This window comes from Anopheles ziemanni, chromosome 2, assembly GCF_943734765.1.
Source record: "Anopheles ziemanni chromosome 2, idAnoZiCoDA_A2_x.2, whole genome shotgun sequence".
Classification (NCBI taxonomy): domain Eukaryota; kingdom Metazoa; phylum Arthropoda; class Insecta; order Diptera; family Culicidae; genus Anopheles; species Anopheles ziemanni.
The window spans coordinates 78,859,084-78,879,810 of record NC_080705.1 but is presented as its reverse complement, the minus strand read 5'-3'; the positions used below and the strand labels follow the sequence as shown (position 1 = coordinate 78,879,810).

Here is a 20,727-nt window from a genome sequence, read left to right as displayed (position 1 = left end):
AGTCCGGGACAGCAAACCGTTTTGACAGTCGGGAGCTCGCACAACCTCGCGCGACCGGCTTTTTTGCCCGGGACAAAGACATTCAAAGATGGTGCGGGCCTGACGGTGCCCGGCGCATGGATGCTGGCTTCCCTACTACCGCTGGTGGTGGTTCTGCGGTTTTTCTGTTTACTTCACGTTGAAGATGTCAGACCACGATTTGCCCATCCTGCCTCGCATAAGGAAGAAGAATGTTTGCACCCAGTCTCACGCACAACGCACTTCCCTGCTCCACAAACTATTGGTATCCCCCGAACGAACACCTACGCAAAATGGCAATAGAAAATTTAGCTATGACTCACGGTCAATGGGAGCGCTTCAAACCGCGCACGTTACAGGTCGTTCTGTTAGAGCAAACACTAGGATTCCACAGGATATTTGATTCACAAAAACACACACACACACACACCCACACGGGAAGGACGAAAAGCTCCTAAACACATCCGGTTCCTACACTCCTGGAACAACACCTGCTACGGAGCCTGTGAAAACGCGGATACCTTTTGCCTCGCCCCTCGAACCCACCTCTCACACCACCTGCGCTGCTCAGGTGAAATTGTACAAGGGAATCTCCTGCTTGACAAGCAATCGCACTTGCTGTGGTGTGGTCGCCTCGAACGACCTTTCCTGCGCTAAACACCGTACCGTACTGATTGGGCAGCACGATTTGTTTTGCTATTTTAGCACATTTTACAAGGGCGCCCCTTTGACAGCTTGTTCGTCCGGTGTGCGGCGCGTTTATACGGTAGCGTTGAAGCGTGGACGAACTTGCCGTGCAAGGTGCAGCGCTAACCTGCGTTTATGGCAGTTTGAATTGTTACCGCTTTACCAGCAGGGATACGGTAGAGCGATGATTCGAGAAGACACGTTTTTCGTGGAGCGTCATATTTATTCGGAAAATAATCTCTTTAGTCATAAAATAGTCACTTTTAGGTTACTTGTTTTACCAGCACATGGTCCACATTGGATTCCCATTTAGCTTCATGCATTACCTTAGCCAATCGTTTCACATGTTGACTGTAAAATCAACTGAAAAATTATGCCTTTTTCGTCACCCAGAAATCTTGACATTGTTCAGGATAAACGGAAACAAAAATATTGTTAAGATACGGCCACTTCATGGCCTAACAGTATGCAGTTCTTTCAGGTGATGAAAAGAAGAAAATGCACGCTTTTCACATTCACGGGTTTCGTTAAGGTTTTATTTCAAGTCAAGATTGAACTTGTTTTAAATTTTCATCGCATTTTAATCTCGTATTACTCCTGCGTCTGACTATCGCCCGCTATCCTTACAATCTACGCGTTGGGAGCTGCCAGGAACATCCGCTAACCGTGATGCCTTTAACCTACGCCCGATGTGCTTCGGCATTGCCTTCTGTTTTGGACATTATTTACAAGTGTTTGTTGTTTGCTGGTGCCAAAATGAATGTTTCACTTGTTCACGGGGACCGTTTGCAGCTCGCGTCTCGATGTTTGCCAACTGTCTACTAAGCATTTTAAAATTAACTATAAATAGCTCAATTAAACCATCCTTCATTTCCATTTCTTCATCGGATTCCGGCGCATTAGTTATGCTTTTCACGTTAGTCCAGGTCACTTCATTTGATCCTATCTAGTACTTACACTCGCCACTCGCATTGCAGGAAGTTCGCTAAATCGTATAACAACATGCTTCACCGTAACGCGGTTGGACCATTGCGGAGACACGCTTACATGTTAGTTCAATACTTGTATTATTGTATTCACATCACGGAACAGTAATCAAGGATCGTTCATCCCGTTTTTCTACACTCCGGGAAAATAACTTCGTCCCTCCACAGCGATTAAAAGCTCTGTCTCTCTCGTTCTTTGTAGGTTGATGGCCCTTTCAATGCCAATGCGTTGCTTACAAGCATTAGATTCTGTTCAAACCATCTTCACTATCAAGCACCCGAAACTGCAAGCCGAAATAATTCATGTTGATTTACTATCAACTCTTTTAGCATCTGACTCACAACACAAAATCGTTTGCTTTTGTTCCTTCCTCTGACCGGTGTACGGGAATTTGGACATATAATTATTTACTCTCTTGCTGTGTGTTGCTGGGAATTTCGATATGTTGATTATTTGCTTTAGGTTTTCCAGACTGACGAGGTCCTGATTTGTTGAATCTTTTTTTTGGTATATTTCTTCTCTCTTAAAGTTCACCCTCTCACATAAATCCTGAAGCATTTATAATTGATATCTTAGTTTTTTTTTGTTTTATTGGGGAATTTTTTTCTCTTTCTTCCCTAAAGCATTATATTTTCATTCTTTGTGAAGAAGGTAGTTGTTCGTACTGGACATATCTGCGCCGCTAGCATTATTTCTATTTATTGACCAACACTGTTCAAGAGCTGTTAAGTATCTTAGATGTGGGTGAAACAAATCAATGGAACGAGGCGTTTTATCGTGACACGCTAAGTACTAACGCTTTGCTCGCATTCCGATGCATTCGCCTTAACAGTAATGCATGACGGGTCAAAGCTGCCCCTCAACGAACTATCGTTTAAACTAAACTTTTGTTAAACAAATAGTGGCCATTTGATTGGTTTAATGTTAGTAATAAGTTCATTGAACCGTGATACTAACGAGTGGAGTTTAACAAATAATATAAAATCCTACCGCTACAAATTATGGCTAAGGAGCAAGCCAAAGCTTCCGGTCTCGCTGACGCATTTACGAAGCTTGTATGAACTTGAAGAAGCTTTTTCATTCGAAGCTTTTCCAGGACATCGATCCAGGACACCGTACCGGTTGCTTTGATTGCTTTTAGTGTGTGAGCTGTAGGTAAAGCACTTGGTTCAAACAATATGAATGGTCGACAGTGTGCTTTAAAACATATTACACACGCTTGTAAGTGGCTTGTAAACTAAAATTATTCTGTTGAGCTATTTACCCGTCAGTATGCGTTATTTCTGTAGCTAAAGCTAATTTTCTTCATTCACGCGACAAAGAATCGTCAGGACTAATATTTTATGGTTTGTGTAAAACGAGCGGTTTGGCAGGTTGATCAGTCATTTAACCGAAAAACAAAACTAACGCTCGAAAAGGCATCGATCGTCAATACTATAAAACCATATTTCACTGCGAATCCTACTAATGATTCGGCTTTGACTAATCGGGGCGATTGCGCTTAACTTAAACTTGCCTACAGTAGTACCTGTTTGAAACGTTACGCACAGTGTTTTTTTTACAAGCTTTACAGTATCATATCCCTTCCGCTAATGGATGCTATGTTTAACCACCGGTTACCCGCATCTATCACGCATTTCCTTTCCCTTTTGTTACTTTACACACCGGACCATTCCCATCGGCAATGTGGCCACTAGTACAGTCCAATGTTCACTTTCCTCTACGACTCCCGTCGGCATCGAATCGTTCGTTAAGATGTCACCGAAAGGTCCTCCTTCAGCCACTGGGGAATGGGTCGCGAACCGAGCTTTTTCAACAGTTTCACCAGCGCTTGGTTGTGAATGCGATAATACCTGCAACGGAAGGAAGGGTAAATGCCGATAATCAAATCGACTCGTAGCGTAAAACTCATTCTACACACTTTTGCAGCATTTTAGCACTCCGGTCGTCCATCGGTGGATACTGGCGGCCTTTAGATTTGCCGAGACATTTGTTCCGGTTCTCCGACACCACCTGGCAGTAGAAACCTTTCTTATTGTCGAATCGTAGGTGCTGGCTGTAGTCGAACAGGGGCAGTTTTAGGAAGCGCTGCAGGTCCATCATCACGGTAACCGGGTTCGACTTGAGCTGCTCGCCGTCGATGATGTACAGCTGCTGTTGGGGGTAGCACGCTAGCCAGCGCTCGAGGTGCTGTGCGTACTTGCCCGGGTTGAGACATCGATTGCGCAAATCGCGTAGGGCTTTCGGTTCCCCCTCGGAGGCAGTGATAACCTAAAAAGACAGACACAAAAGCGAATGTTAGAACACAATCGAACGAAGGTTTTGCGAAGCGATTTACCTGATAAAAGCTATAGTTGTTTGCGATCGGATCACCGTGCGCCTTTATGTGCTGGTACCAGGAGTAGGCTCGCTTCGCCGGCGAGATCAGTATGGTGACCAGCTGCGCCTTCGGAAGCAGGGCGTGGGCGCGCCTCGGCACCAGCTCACCGTCGAAGTAGGTGGCCGACTTTTCGAACATAAACTTATCGTCGGTGTCGTTCGGTTGGAGGGGGAAAAAGTTCAAGTACCAATCGAGCCCCCGGTAGTAGTTGTTCCCGTTGAAGAACTGTATCTCCTCGAACGTGTCCGAGTTCGGTAGGTTGCTGGCCACGGCCGGGTGCATGCTAAGAAACGTGTAGAACGCCGTCGAGCCCGTCTTCTGTGGGCCAAGGCCGAGCAGTTTCGGGAGCGTAGTGCGCCGCTTATTGCCAGCCCAAATCTTTGCGTGCCGTGGATCGTCCGCTGGGTTGCCCCAGATCGGATCACGCTCCTCCGGGTGCAGTCGGAAGTACAGCTCGCCGAGTTTGAGGGGCGGAACGGAGGTGAGGTTCAGGTTGGTCCAGCAGCGAAGGAACTTGATCACCGACTCGAACGTGTACAATGCGAGCCGATCGTTGCCGTAGTTGGACATGTGTGTCATGAAGATGTTGATCGGGTTGTACACGATCGTCTGGAACAGTTCGCCACCCCTGATCGACTCGTCCAGCTTGTCCCGACCGCCCGGATAACTGTCGATGCAGATCGTGTGCGTAAACAGACCGCAGGTCTGCCGTGGCAGCACCATAATGTTCCGATGGATGAACCCTCGGCGTAGCCGGGCCGGTCGTAGATGTGGATACTCTTCGGTTGAGGTAACCTTGATGTTCCACACCTTCTTCCACGCGGTATAGAGAACCTCGTGCGCTGGATAGACACCCGAGTGGTGTGGCGACACCGAATACCCCGAATCGGTCGGGATGCCGTGCTCCTTGGCAAAGTCCTTGTTCAGCATCATATCGTTCATCAGCTGCGTTACGTTGTCGTACAGGTGTGGCTGCTGATGGTTCCACATGTGGGAAAACCAATTGAACTGTCCCACATTGCGAAGCAGCATGTCATCTCCGAGATTTTCCTCGTGCGTGCCATGGTGGAAGTACTTGCCGGAGAAGCCCAGGTTGAACCGAAACCCGGGCACCATCTCACCGATGCGGTTCTGCGTTGCAATGAGCGCGTGCACATCGTCCGGTTTAAGCCGGGTGCCTTTCTCACCCACAAATATGTCGTCGATATCGAGCAGGATGCGCCGTTCCAGGTTCAAACTGAGCTGCCCGTGGCTAAGGTAAGACAGCGAGTCGAGGAACAGCAACCGATGCAACCAGAACTTTAACCCCGAGCCGAACAGTATCCGCTGGATGCCGTCGAGCTGGCCGTGATCCTGTAGGACGGTCGCCAGCGGTGGCTGCGCGACCCCATCGGTCGGGTAGTCCAACACGTTCTTCTGGGCCCACTCGAGCGGTTCGTATCCGCTGTGGTTGTGCTGGAAGATGGCCCAATCGTTGCCGGGCAGCGGACCCCAGGCCGTATCGCCGGCACGGGTCAGCCGCAGCACGGGCGAACCCGGGTTGAGGCTGGCGTCCCGCAGCCGTAGGTTCGTGTGCACGTACAGCGGGAATCCGCGCAGCTGCGCCCCGACCAGCGTCTCCTCGCTCGGACTCACGAACCCAATGATGCCGACCGAGTAGTCCCGGCAGTACTTGTCCAGCAGCTGCCGGTTCCAGTTGTCCATGTTCAGATACTTGTCCAGGTTTTCGAACACGATCACACCGTACCGGCCCTTGTCCTGGTTCGTCAGCACTGGAAGGCTCTTGCCAGCCACTTCCACTTTGTACCTTTGAAGGAGAGAAAAAAAGGATAAAGAAAAAAACACATTAAATGACGCAATACAATGGTTTCCATGAAGCGAACACGATCGGATAGAACTTCAGAAGGAATGTTTTGCGGTACGTGGGATGAATTAGTGGTTTCCCCTTTTCCCGCCGATGGGGGAAATTACGCACGTCGTTTGCGGGGCGGCGTTGACCAAAACGCACCGATTGGTGGCCACCGATTCGACGGACCGGAAACCACAATCCGGTGGTTTTGTAGGCATTTTTTTGTTTTGCTCCGGTATGTTGAAATTAATATATTGAACACTGATTCAATGGTTTTTTTCTGCTTCAAGGATGCTTCTGGGAAATGAGGAATTTTATTTGCTCCATTTGGCCGCCCATGTTACATCGTTCTTGTTTCACAGAGAATAAATCTTCTATTGTATATTTTACAGTTTGTTTTTCGTATGAACTTGTGATGTTTTAGTTTTAACGAATCATTACGAATCATAGTTTTTGTGAATCATTATTTTAACGCTACCATTAACCCATCAGCAACGTTCAGCAATGTCCGTTCCCCGTCAAAAAGGTATTAAAATATCATTTTAATTAATTTTGATTTTTTCCTCATGTTTTACATATATTGTTGCACATATCGTTTTTTGATAATTTTGTTGCAATGCATAAGCAGCCTGACAAATTTGTTTTATTGTTTTATTTTGTTCATTATTTAATAGGAGTTCAAAACATTTTAAATGATGAAGTAACGGGGCTACAGTTTGCTACCCAGACTGAATAATTCTGCTTGATAATGAAACCCTGTTGTTTAGTATTCTAAAGTGTTCTCGAAAAGTGAAAATTTTAAAACGAAAAAGCATGGCCATAACGCACTGCTCTTTAGTTTTGTAAGCGTAAAGTACTTTCAAGTCTGGGCTTGAATGGAACATCAGTCTTTTATTATCGCATTTTAAAGTAAAAAACAAAACCGTATTAAATAGGGAAAATCGTCGCATAAACGGATTGAAGTACTTCGCAGAATCTCGAATCCGTTCCGTTTTAAGAATGATTCGCCACGAACGGGAAATGGTAGTCGGAAAGATAACGATGACGGTCACCGTATCACATGTAAAAGGTATTTAAATATGTCACTACACCTGAACGTTTCAATTTCCCTACATTTCCATTCCGTCAGTTCTGGGAAATGATTTATCACGCAACGCCCCGTTCGGTCTATTCACACACACATACACCCACACACATCGCCATCGGCAATGGAGACATAACGAGATTAATCTCCATTCTTCTTATGGTCAGTGCCGTAACTGGACGATGAATTATGTCTTCGGGAAAAACGATAGATATGCAACTGGAAGAGGCGACGTCCTAAACCCCTCCTCAACGATGGGGGATGTTTTCCATTTGCTCGAATATTAATGACATTTTCACCGGAGCTGGCCCAACTCAAAATTACTTTCCGCCTGTCATATCCTTACCCGGCGGACAACGGTTTCCAACCCAGACCCGGCGGTACCCAGCTGTGTGTTTTGTGTGTGTGTGTGCAGCTTACAAAAGCTTCTCCGAATCTCCATTCCGTATCCAGTCCCGTTCCGGTCGTGGTCCGTCTTTAGCCCGTCGAGAGGGTTACGCCAGTGTATGCAATTAATTCAGCAGGATCTTCTTTTGCGCATACATGTGTCTCGTCTTTCGAAGCAGGCAAGAGGGGAGGGGGGAGCGTCTTCACTTCATCTCCGGTCGACACTTAGTGGCGACTAGGAACTCCTGTTCATTTCTTCCCCATTCCGAGGAGTTTTGCCGGTCTGGAAATTATTATGTCTGTGTCGGCATTAAAATGTTTCATCTCCCGCAACTTCTTCTCACGCCGTCTCTGGTGTCTCTCCCTCCCCCATTGGTTTCGGTTTCCTTGTGCCTTGTGTCTCGGCAGCGAAATGCTGCCTGCGAGGCACGCAAATCAACATTGTTAGCCCGGAAGTTTTGAAGTCCTTCTGGGCGGTGGGTTCCACTATCCCGCGCCGGTAGGCAACATGAGCCCAAGGATAACATACAGTATGCCCACCAGGCTGCTAACCGGAGGCCATCGGTTGACCATAATTCAGGTGAAGACCGCCACCGTAAACAGAACGGGTTGCGATGTCAAGAGAAGGGAAGCTGATGACGGGGTTGGAAGGATGGAAACATGCCATAAATCCAGCCGATGCAGATTAACTGCGTGCAGTTTTCATATGCGCTCGGAGAGGACGCAAAGGGCTGAGGGCTGAAGGACAAACCCTGGCGGCTCATATGTATGCGAATAAATAAGCTTCGTAAAGAATGTGTGTAGGCCATCGGGAGTTTTTCCGGGCGTTAAAGTTTGTACAAAGCTTAACTTTAAAGGTGGAGTTTGGTCTCTGATTACTTCGCTAACGACATTTGTTAACTCGCTGCAAATCTTGTGTTAAATTTGAAAAAAAAACCTAGTATGAAAATTTATTAAACCTAGTATGAAAATATCAAATTTGTTTTATGGTTCTTTCGTAATTTGGTTATTTTTTTCTGTAACAGAGATTGTCAGAAAATTCAACGATAACGAACACATATTAATTTAAGCGATCATTATACTGACATAATTTTGAACAAAATTCATACTAATTCCAAGCGAATAACAATGCGATTCTACGTCAAAGTGATCAAAGGAAATATAATTTTTAAAGCTTGTTAGCTCATTAACAATAAATTTTCAATATAATTAGTAGACAATCCTACAACGCTTATATCCGATTTCACCAATAAACAACCACCCAACAAGCAATTAAATGAAACACAAATTGCAAAAAAAAAACGCGGTCATCAAACAGTGACAGCATAAACCATAATTAACGCCGATCGCATACTTGCATGTACAACATCGCTGTAATAAAGGGGCTTTTATGTTCGACAAGCGTCAACAGCGTGCATTATATTAAAATAGTAAAGTAAAAAACAAAAGAGACCCATCCACCACCGTTGGACATGTTCAAACGCTTGCAAACATATCCTCTAATGATCGACCGCACCCTCTGCCCCTACACCACCAACATCAAAACGAGTGTTCGGCCCGATGTGCTGCATCCTTTCCGCCCACGAAATGCAAATGAAACGTTACAAAAACGGAAAAGCTTTCAAATGAACCTGACAGCTCCGGACGTTTTCGCCGGTCAGCAGCGCCGGGGTGTCAATGGGAAAGTTTTGATTTATTATTATGCTAATTGAGTGCTCGCGCATTTCACGTTTTTTTTCCAACACTATTAAGCACCTCCCCCACCTCGCTGTCACGCAGATCCCAACCCGTCCATCTTCTTTCGCAAGTGTTAACGGGGGTTTTTGGTGCAATTTTTCCCACCCAAGGGAAAACTACCTCCTCCACCGAAGCGCCGATACCGATGGGCGATGATTTTCCAACGTCGTGGTGGGTGGCGATGATTAAGCTAAAAGTACATCCATCCTTGCCCAAGCAACGAAGGAGTTACCGCTGGAGGGAAACCGGAGCGCAAGGTAAGTAAAAAGGACGAAGATGGTGATGATGATGATGATGATGATGCAAAGTAAGGTCACCCCCCCGGGGGAGGAGTGGAACTAAGGGATGATAAAAGGGAGCACTTTTTCAGACCCCTCTCCACTCACAATCTACTTCCCTAGCCCTTCCTCAACGCGGTTGATCCATGCGAAAGGTAGATTTATGTTAATTAAGTAGTTCGTAATTAATCACACCTCCGCGCGAAAAAGGGCATCAAAAGCTACTCCCGAGGCGTTGCGTCTGTTATTTTTTTTTTTATAATTTTCTTCTACCCGTTTCGATGAGCTGGGACACACTCAGGGTTTTCTTCTTTACCCGGCTAGCGAGCTACCGACCAACCTCTGCCCCTCGAAGTGGAACGTCGCGGATCGCGTGTTCCGCAGGCAAAGACGAAAAAGCGAACGATCTACAAACGCGCTCCTTTAAAAGCACTTCTTTATACTTCCAAGACAAAGATCAACACCATTAGTTTCCATTACGATTCTGTGCGTGAGTGCTTCCTTCTTTTCTAATTTTGTTCCTAATGGCCAACGCAAAGGTCCTGTCGCAAAACGAGAGTCTTTTTACTGTCGAAGTAATAAAATTTTAAATTATTTAGATCTTAAAGCTGCGAATCATTGGGATAAGCCTATCGTAAATAGTCGACCAATGAAAAGGGAAGTGGATATGGACATAACTTCCTTTTTTATTACATATCAGCCGATAGTTTCGGGCAGTTATGTTCGTCTTCTTTCCTATAAAAAAGAAGTATATTTATTTCACATCCCGAAGCCTCCGAGCACGCACTCAATCTCTTGTTCGGTGCGCGGAAAACATTCCGAACGAGTGACAGGAGAATAATAAAACCGTTTCCATTTGGTCATCTTTTAGTGGAAAACTTCTCCCAATCTACATGCCATAAACATGAATAATTCGCCATCGGTCGCTTCGCCTGTCAACAGTATCCCGTGTCCATCCAACATCGTCCGGCAATCCATCGTGGACGGCGCACCCGGGCAAACACACACACACACACAACTCACGCAGTGGCAAAGATAAAAACGAAGGAAGTAAAGCGTCGAGAGCAGACACGAACGGAATCCACCTCGGTCCGAAACGAAGGTGGCTCCTTTTATAATTTGAAAAATGGCAAGCCTATCATTTTTCATGACACATTTATACCAACCTCCCGGGCAAGAGTCTTCCCTCCGAGAGGATCGTGTGGTCGTGTAACGCCGGTAGCATCAAGCGCCACCGATCCGGGTGGGCAATCCCCCCCACCCAGACCGAAGACCGCGCCAGACATAAGAACATGGATTTGATACGTATCTATAAACAACGCAAACGCTTGTTCACGATTCGTACATCGTCGTCTTTCCTCTTTCCTCGTTTCCCTATCTCTGCGATGCGGAGGTCCTTTTTTCCACCACCGGAGCAGGGTGGGGTGTTATCGCCGTCGTGCTGCGCTTGGTTATTGTCGCCGCGTGGTTTCGCTATTGCGCCACTATATGAACTGGTGGAGAGCGAGAAGACAAACGATGTCCGGCGCATCTTCGGCAACGGGGACAAAAAAAAAAATACAAATAGAAGAGTATGAAGTAACATCCGATAGTCTCGTCTGGTTGGAACTGTTGGCCAAGCTGGGTTGGCCGGTTCCGGTGGCAAAGGGACCAAACCGTGAAAGATATATTCCTCTGCCAGCAACGACACACTTCAGAGTGAACGAGGGTTAAATACTGTCGTGAAAAGAGGTGCCTGGCCTAAGAAGAAGTAAGCTTGACAAACAACTTGCCTTGGAGTACCTACACACACATACATTCCTAGGGTATGGTAATGTAGTGACAGTTGTCATGGGGAAATAAAAAAAAAAGGTGTTTTCGGTAAGCTCGAGCTCATAAACAAGTCTGTTCTATCATAATTTATCTACTAAGTTATGTGAATGCCTGTCTTTTCTATTCCTCACTTATCCATAGTTATTGTCACTTGTTAATGTAACAAACATATCCCTTCACTAACGCTAGCTGTCAGAATTTAGCAAAGAAAGGAGAATGTATCGTTAAATAATTCTTTAGAACTAACACTCACATCCTTATTGACCAATTCGCCCAAGAATTTCTATGGTTTGCTTATGTACCTAATAAATACAATTGACTTCTGTTTGGAAAAATTCCTCACGGACGTGTGTGTATTAGGTTGATTATAAACGCTGCTATCTCAATTATTCAAAGCAGGTAACTTGTGTTCTTAAATACCAAAAAGTTGACTTCCAATCATGTAACTGAATTGACTTGTATTTTAGCTTGTGAAGAACGTTTTATGCTGATAGATAAAATAAGTAACAATTATGAGTATTTGTTTTATTACTAAAACAAAAGTTACTTCCTATACGGGTTGACATTCCTATACTCTTGCTTCTGTTCACTAACCAACTGGATGCAAACGAAAAAAAAAGTTATAATAAAGTGTGAGTTTCCAATTTTCCCTTCACAGCAGATACTTTTGTCGTGGTTAACAAACCGGAGTTGTCCGAGGACACGAGAAAAAGACCGGACAATGTCCAATGTCGAGCCAGCCGGAATGACATCCACCCTCTTCTTCACTCGCCTTCCTCATGCTTTTTTCGCGTGAAAAACGTGCCCCGATGGCGCGGGATAAATGGAATGCATTAATGCAACCGCGGCCACGACCCTTCCCGGTTGGTGGTGGTTGTAAGGCTAGGGGATCGGTTTGCCTACAATTCAATTACAGGCGCTTGTCGATATATCGATCGCGTAGCCTGCCATGTAATAAGATGACAGGGATAGTTTTATTAAGCTCCTTTCGGAGCGTCCCGCACATGACCGCGTGATGATGATGGCCGGCAGAGTGGTGTTTTACTTTTTGCATTTCCTTTGCCGCGGGAGCAGTTTATGAAATCAATCAGAACCACAGTGAGGGACAAAATTTTGTGATACTTAGGTCATAGTTTCGTAGAGAACTAAAAACTTTTTTTATTATCCACAATTAACGCACGGAATTTTCTGCATTCACAAATGCGAACCAAAAAAAATCCTTTCTATTTTCATTAAATAATTATGATGCTAATAAGCAAGTGAAACCCCCGCCCGACAATCCTTGTGACGGAACGCTCGGGACCATCGTAATGTACGACCATTCTTGGCTGCCATCGCATGATGATGTCCGACGGAATGTTGATGAATCGGAATTAAAATTCAACGAGAGGACGGAACAAGCCCAACGAACGATGGCACAAGGGGAGGACCGAGGAGTCTCGTTTTGGATGGGCGCAAAATTAAATCCCAACCAATGCTGTTAATGGAGTGTACAATGTGTGCCACCGGCATGTAACGTGCAGCTTAATTGAGTGTTTTTAGCAGAACAGAGGAAGGTCTCGACCGGATGCGACGCGTTGATGGTTCGGGAGTGGGACATCAAAGGGCGTACATTGTAGGGGTTGAAAAGAGGCCTTTGCCGTCGATAAAATTCGCGAGGAAAAAAAACCAACATCCCGAGGTTAAAAATCAATAATCAATAAACAAATATGTTCAGTGAGCAGTACGTGTGGTGTGTGTGTGGTATTAATTAATCGGTGAAGTTGAAAGTAATGACTTTTATATGGTTTCGCGATGCATTTTCCACGGCAACGAGCTGCCACTCTAAACACACGAAGTTCAAAACACTTTTCATAATGATAACTCAATTGAACCACCTTTATAATTGGATAATATGAACAGGATCGTTCGAACGGAAGGTTGTTAAAGTAAACATTTTTTTTTGACTTGGATTTTATACTTCGGTTTTGGGGCACGAGCAACAAATATTCTAAACGATTATTTAGGGTTAAAAACAATAATAATATTTGTTCACACCCTTCCATGACAGTATTTTCAGAGAGTACAACCACTGCCATAATCAGGATTCCAGTGAAAGGCAGCAATGCAATCGAAAAACTGTATGAGCAAAATAAATTCGTCGAATAATAACGCCAACACAACAACAGCGGCTTAAAATAAATGGCTCAAAGCAGTATGAATGAAAAGCTTAAATCAACCAAACATGAGTAATTCCAAACAATATTTATTACATGTGAAATTAAACATGACAAAGACCCTTTGAATTTAGAGGCATCATTGGTATTTTTACGTCGGTTTAAAATTAATTAGGGACAGTAGGTTCAGATTTTTATTTCCAAAAACTCGACAATGGTTTAATGCTACATAAGCAAAAATAGTACACTATGGCTCCCCCCATTCCGTGACAGTGTTTTTTTCAATGTAACACTGCCGTGACCAGGATTCGAACCTGGGTTACTACGGCCACAACGTAGGGTCCTAACCACTAGACGATCACGGCTGTTTGGGGCAACTTGAAAAAAGAAAGCTAAAATGCAAGCTCCAGCTTTTCAATTTTACGAAAATCGGTTCAATAAACACCCCACCGCGAAATGGGGAGCAGCGAAAAACAACTGACTCAAGTGAATGGTCCCCACCAAACTGGAACGATGCATGAACAATATGGAAGTGGGGAACGAGCGTACCACAACATAGCAATGATAGGTTGAACTTAGTCAACTTTCAAACTAAATTTTCTAACATTTCTTGGTGATAAGAAATGCATGACTAATGCACGCTTTTGTTTAGTTGACTAGTTAATGTAACAAAAATAACCAAATAAAGGTTTTAAATTAAAAATAACCGTGAGCATATGTACTTTAAGTACACTTGAAGGAAAAAAAATATTTGTCACAAGAAAACAGTTATTAACTTGCTCACAGCGCCATTTCAAACTCGAGTGAAATAAGTTGATCAGGTTCGCAAATCGCTGGTTTTAAAATGAAGGTCGTTCAAAAAACATCGCGCTTGAACGTAAACGTGGAGGGGGTGGAAAAGCAAGCTATAAATAAACAATCTTCCATTCAGGTTTGAATGAATTTCTTAAACCTCCCGTCGCGAGTTACCGACGAGTGATTGGAAAGAAAGGAACTGTCCAAGCCGAATTCATTCAACTCGCTGCAGTGTTCCACTCCAATTTGTTTATTTTATTTTCCGTCACGATGTTTACAATCGATTTCAACGGCATGGTTGGTGGATAAATGAAAAAGCGAACCGAAAACCCTAGCAGACAAAGTTAAGGTAAAGTGCGAAAGTGCGGCGGTAAATACGCGCCAACTCATCATTATGCTGCAAAAGGTGCAATGTGTGCGTTTCATGCATTGAGACACAGTAGAAAAAAGTTTTCCTCACAACGCGGTCGAACAGTGAGTCGAAAAACGTAAAAAGATGAGTGAAAACCCCATACGCTCACACACAAACAGGTCGCACGGAACCAAATCGGACAGCTGTCAGGTGAGATTGAGACGGCTTCCGCAGATTGCTGCGCACCACGGAAACCGTTGGGGAGGGGGGAAGGGGAGGAAGGCAAACCTACAGTTTTGCTGGTTGCCTTTTTGTGCTCCTCCTCAGCCAAACGCCATCCCAGGTGCAACGGGCACACCGCCCTGGGGTCGCGCTGGTTCTGACACTGACAGCTTCGGCTTCATCTTGTGGCTTTTCTTGGCTGCCTTACTGCTTCCACCCGTAAGAAGAAGAAGAAAAAAACCAGCAAGGGGACAGGACAAGCAAAACTTTTAGAATAACTTTTAATATCAACCCGGAACGCGTTCGTGGAAAGCGTATGGAAAGGGGGGAGAAGATTTTCTTTTCCCGCCAGTTTGAAGTTACCTGCGCCAATTTTATAACAATCATCTAAAGAAGCTTCTCCATTTTCTCCCCCAATGATACGGGGGGAGGGGAGACAGGACAAAAAAGGAAAAGTACACCGGTTGACTATAATGGTTCGCTTGTAAGCAACGACTACCGCTCCGGAAGCATCTTGAAAAGGATTCATAAAAAACCATAATGCTGCAAAAGACGGATGGCAAGATGGTATAAAAAAAAGACCAAAAAGGTCAATCAAACAAGAAAAGTTTGTAAAATGCAATCCTCCTTCGTTGAATGTAGTGATAAAATGATACCGTGGCTAGTTGACTCGATATGGTGCTTAGTATAACCAAACATTAAACGAGGATTTAAAACGTATTTTTGACTGACAGTTATTAAAAAGTTTGAATAAGGTTGATATTAGAACAAAATTGGAGGAACGTAAACACAAGTGAGCTATAACATATGTTTAATCTCATCATTATTTTCCCTCCAATACTCCGATCAACCATTTTGCATCATTAAAAGCATATCTAGTGGTATTATACAAATTATGCCAGACTACCCCATTTCCGGGGATGTTTGCAAACAAGCAAAAAGTGAATCGCAAAAAAAAATTACTCATGTCACCATTATAATTACATCGTCCTCCACGAAACTCTCTCTAAAGCTCTACCTTCTACAGAGGCCGTGCGTGTGGCCTGCTGTGGGGAGTGGAGTTTCCCCATTAATTTTTCATTCACCTGGCAACTTATGGCAGGGAACTCTGCCGGGTTGGAAAACCGGTGCCGTGTGGTTTTCCCGTCGTTTTTTCCGTCCATTTTCCGTCCTTCCTTTTCTTTTGTCGACGTCGAAGCTTGCATCTTACAAGCGAAATGATTGTTCGTTGCCGCAAGCTTCACGATGAAAGCTTCTCGGGTTCCCTCTCTTCCGCGAAACGGAACGTTGTCTTTATTCGGGACAAAGGGACCCACCCAAGGTGGAGGAGGTAATGTAAGTAGGAAAACTTTTCCTACGCCTTTCCTGCTTCGTACAAACACACAAGCCGGCGTACATCGGTGAACACTTGGAAACTTGAGTTCGCACACACACATTGTGCGCGTGGGCGGGGGGGATGGAAAATGATGCCATTATGAGTGCCCGAGAGGGGATGATTTTTTCTCGAAGGGTAGACAAAAAAACCAACCACCCCACAATGCAAACAAAACGTCTGCGATGGTTTCAAGATGGTGGAAGATTGTTTTTTCCACCCCCTGTTTGATAAGCCCGAACTTGTGGGCTCCGTGCGTGTAATACTTGCAGTTCCCACCGGACCGGAACACATACGCCTGGAAAATGTTCCCTTCTTCCCGACCCGAAGGTGAAAAGGATTCCCCCCCGGGGGTGGTGGTGTATGAATTTCACCCAGCACACATTCATTTGCGAAGCCTTTTTCCCCCCAAGGAGAAGCGGTAGCACTCTTACTCCGGATCAGCTACTTACATTGCTTCCTGCGCGTGTGGGGGTTAAATAACCAAATTGCGGAACAATAAATTGTGCTCTCCTTTTCTTTGTCAGACCCTGTTTTCCCCCTGTTACCCCGCGGCCTGGGCGTAACAATGATGGAAAGGTGGAAAATTGGGGAGCTCAACACGAAAAGGAAGCAGGAACAACGCACGGTAGAAAGATTCCGTCGGTCGTCTGTAAACTTCCCGGGGAAGGATTTTCTTTTTGGCGAGCTTCCACATGACCAAGCGCAAGCACGAACGCGGGAACTCTGCGGGTTCTTTGATGTGTTCAAAAATTTGTACGCAGCATCACGAATTACGGCGCTTTTCCTCCAGCGCCAACTCCGGGACCAAGTTGAATTACGGATCGCGCACTCGGCGGAATCTGATCAGGAGAAACCCTGCACTCGGGGATTAAACATTCTCCACACCATACAGCAACGCACTTTTCATTTCTTTTCCTCCACACGACGGGCATGTCGTTGTGAAACACTTTGCTTGAGTGTTCAAGGTAGGATAGAGGGAGGGAGGAAAAACAACCTTAAACTGATGTGGAAAGAGATATATTTGTACCACGCAAAAGTAGGCATCATAATACTCGACGGATCGGAAGAATGATGTGGATTACAAAATGCTTTCACAAAAATGTCTGCATCCTCGCCCACGAGTGAGAGGGTGTGCTTGTTTGTGTGTGCGTGTACCGTACTTAAGTAGCTCAGATTACAGATGGTTTCGCAAAGTTTTGTTCACATCGAAGGATGGTGAAAGAAGTAGAATAGAAAGAGCGTCTTATGGGGATATTAATTTCATGTTTCATTTGTCGGTGTCTATCGATGGAAACTTTGTCTTAAGGACTTTACGCAACATTATGAATATTGTTTCAAGGTTTAATATACTGAGAAAAAAAACTCAAAGATATTGAAGACTCTTAAAAAAATCGGGTGAAAAAGAAAACCTTTGCCACATAAAGCTTAATGAGCTTTTCCCAAGGGAAGCCTTTCATTGGTATTCATCCATCTCTCCGTTTGTACGATTTGTCTTCTCTTCCATCGTTGATTAATGAAAGACAAACGCGGACCTGCTAACCGAACGTGCAAAAACGGAAACAAAACCACTTTACTCGGTGATGCAATGATCCTTTTTTTTTAGCCTGAAAACCAAAAGATTTTCTTTGGTGGTGTAGACTTACCGGCATTTGGTAACACTTTACCGAGGACGAATTGCTGGTTAGGTCCAAATGATGGATAATGGAATCCTGTCAGACGAAGCATGCATCTCTGTGTTGTTTACAAAAAGCTTTCTAATGTTCTTGTTTATCGATTCGTTTCTAAACATAACAATACATCGTAACGCCCATGAAGAGAATGGAATTTAGACGTGCTTGTACATTGAAGATGGTAATATTTAAAGATTTAACGAAAATTCTTCACCGTACAAATGTTGTGACTTTAAATTGCTTTAAAAAGAAATTCGGATCAATTGCTGCTCCCACTTCACTTGAGTCGAATTAAAAAGAACCAAAACAATCGATATTTCCCATGTTTCCCCATTCCGGTGTTACACTGTTTCTGGTCGGCCGGTCCCGGTGTGGATCAGCCGGCCAGTGTCGAAAGTTTTCCATTTCATTTGCCACCTCAAGTTCGGCCATTTTGGCCAGGAAAAGAATTGTTCAACTAAATTTAAAACTTCACCGATCGGGGATCGACGTTGGAAAACTAAAAATTAAAGAAAAAGAGAATAAAAACTTAATCGTTTAGAAAATGCCTTCTTTTCGGTAAAAGCGAACCGGAAGAGTTGAAAAGCACCGGAACGCCGATGGGAAATACCGAAGAGAAAAACGAAAGCGACCGGAACGGTTGAAGAAAAAAAAAAGAAAAAAATAAACCAAAACGCTCTCCTGATGCGTTCGGATGGAACAAACAAAGGAAATAACTTACACTAAATCAAGTGAACAACTTTTACCACCCGCACGACCCTTCTTCCCTTCCGGCCCAGGGATCTTTATGGCCAGGGGGAGCGTTGCAGCGGTTCAGCGTGAGACGCGTGGGAAAACAATGATGGGATTTCATTCCGACCCACAAACCCCCCACCAACCCTAAACCCCCAGAAATACCACCACGGATCCTCGATTCCCACATTTTCTGCCCAATGACCAACCCCGAGATCCAGTTATACTCGTTGATTTTCCTTCTCATCCCCGAGGTCCCTGATTTTTTTCTCCCCCATTTTCTAACACAGCATTTTCTCGTCCTTACTAGCGACTTTAAAAAAAAAATAGCTAGAAGAAAAACTATTGGTGTTCCGTTCCGCCATCACCACTCCATTATTCGACCGAATGAAGCATGAAAGAAGATCTTCCTGTTGATTAAACTTTTGCTTGCGATTTTTCACCCGCTTCTCCTCTACTGGCAAGAGCGCAACTTGCCATGTTTTTGGAGTCGACTTTTCGATTTCACCCGTACACGGCCCTTTCTCCCAGCGGAGCTCAATGAGCTTACCGGAGGGTGCTACATCCACAACCCGCAGAGTTTTGTTTCCCGGAGACCCGGAGCTGTTGAAGCCGTACGATTATTTCAGCTCTCAGCGTCCTCCTCCTCTATTCGGATGCTCCCCCGTTTCGTGTGACACTTGACCTTCCCCCTCTCCTAAGGTTGTGGAGCCGCTCGTTTGTATATTTTCAATCTCATCGTAACTGAAACCCAGGAGAAGGTCATGGAAAAAGCAGGAAAATGGTCGTGATGGTGGTTGCGGAAAAACTCGGGCCCGAAAAACACGCCGAAACTATTTTGTGTGAATCTCAAGTATGCGCTTTTCGTAGGCTTACCTCCTCCCCTGCGAAGCGCGAACAGGGGGAAATTTGGGGGCGAAACATTTTCAACCCATCGAGGGCAACCCGCACCCATCCCTCCCTCCTTTGCTGTCAGCTGTCTATTCAATTCTGTCGTTCGTTGGGCCCACACCAAAAAAAGGGGGAGAATCCTTGCGAAGTAAAAAAAACTAAACCCGGCGAAATAAGGCGTTTACATGTGCCGGGTCGGGGACGGCCAATTCGCAATACCCATGGCGCTAGTACGGGTACGCGATGAATTTACTGCCGCTGAGCAGTTAATTCGGATTAGCGAGAGCACTTTTCCGGCTTCTTTTTGCAAAGTTTGGGATTTTGCTTTCGGTTCGTTTCGGGCTCCTTCTGTTCTGGGTTTCCTTTTTTTTATTTTTTTTTTATTTTAATTCAACGCGGTAGCGCTTCTGTCAACGAAAATGTTTGGGGATTTGGTTCCGTTTTGTTTTTGGTAGTGTTTTTTGTAAGGATTTATTAAAAAAAAACGAAACTTGAGATACCGGAAAAGTGGTTTTGTTTGCTTCGTAGGGTTTCACAAACAGAGTGAATGCCGGATCAACGAAGGGTTTAATTCCACGAATTTAAGTAAAAAGTATTCAATACGACAGTATTTCGTTGTGTTAAATGTTTGTTCAAGAGTACTTTGAAAAAGACATAAGCCATTGATAGTGTACAACAAGTGTAGGCAAAAAAAATGAAAATAAATGTGGTTTCATCAGCTTTAAAGACGCACAACTTGCAAAAGGACTCTTTGTAAGTTTTCGGTAGAGATCTAAACATTTCTAATAAACCACCGTTCGCCATCAACAGTTCCAACCAACAATCACAGCGTTTGTGCGCTGCTTTTACGATCTAGTTTATGATCAACTTTTGTTCGGTTCGATGGCGGCCGAGTCGGTTCGTTTCCAATCCCACGTCCAGTCCACCCGAAAAAAACACAATCAGAAGATATCAAATTTTTATCCATTGCCCGAACAAATCCTTATGGACTAATCGAGCAAAGTGAGCTGCTCAATAGAAAACGGGCACCGAAATGCGAAGCAATCGCTTTATCGAGTGCAGGGAGCTGGAAAAGCGAAAGGACAGCCCGTTGTAGCCCGTTCGTCAACCTTTCGGCAATGGTCCGGAACCGGAGAACCGGGCCACCGCTTCGGAGGGGGGACTGGTCGGTCGAATTGATAATGGCTGTCAGGGGATTTCCCGGGCATTCCACTGAACGAACGGCGAATCCATGGAGGGCGCCGCTATTCAGCAATGGGTCGTTTCATTTAGGATGCACGAACTCTTTCGTACACAATTGGCCGAAACGGTCATC

The 20,727-nt window shown here is 44.8% G+C and overlaps 1 protein-coding gene and 1 non-coding gene across 2 annotated transcripts in view; both read right to left on the bottom strand.

Moving 5' to 3' along the window:
- Positions 1–1,992: 1,992 nt before the first annotated feature.
- LOC131294454 (bifunctional heparan sulfate N-deacetylase/N-sulfotransferase) overlaps positions 1,993–20,727 on the bottom strand; it is a 40,087-nt gene continuing 21,352 nt past the window's right edge. Inside the window, exons 3-5 of the mRNA XM_058322501.1 lie at positions 4,031–5,879; positions 3,614–3,963; positions 1,993–3,545 (exon numbers count right to left, since the gene is read on the bottom strand). Of these exons, the coding sequence (XP_058178484.1) occupies positions 3,443–3,545; positions 3,614–3,963; positions 4,031–5,879 (2,302 nt within the window). The 3' untranslated portion in view covers positions 1,993–3,442. The remainder of the gene's footprint in view (positions 3,546–3,613; positions 3,964–4,030; positions 5,880–20,727) is intronic.
- On the bottom strand, positions 13,669–13,740 carry Trnah-gug (transfer RNA histidin (anticodon GUG)). The gene has a single exon. It is a non-coding gene; the product is annotated as a tRNA-His (tRNA).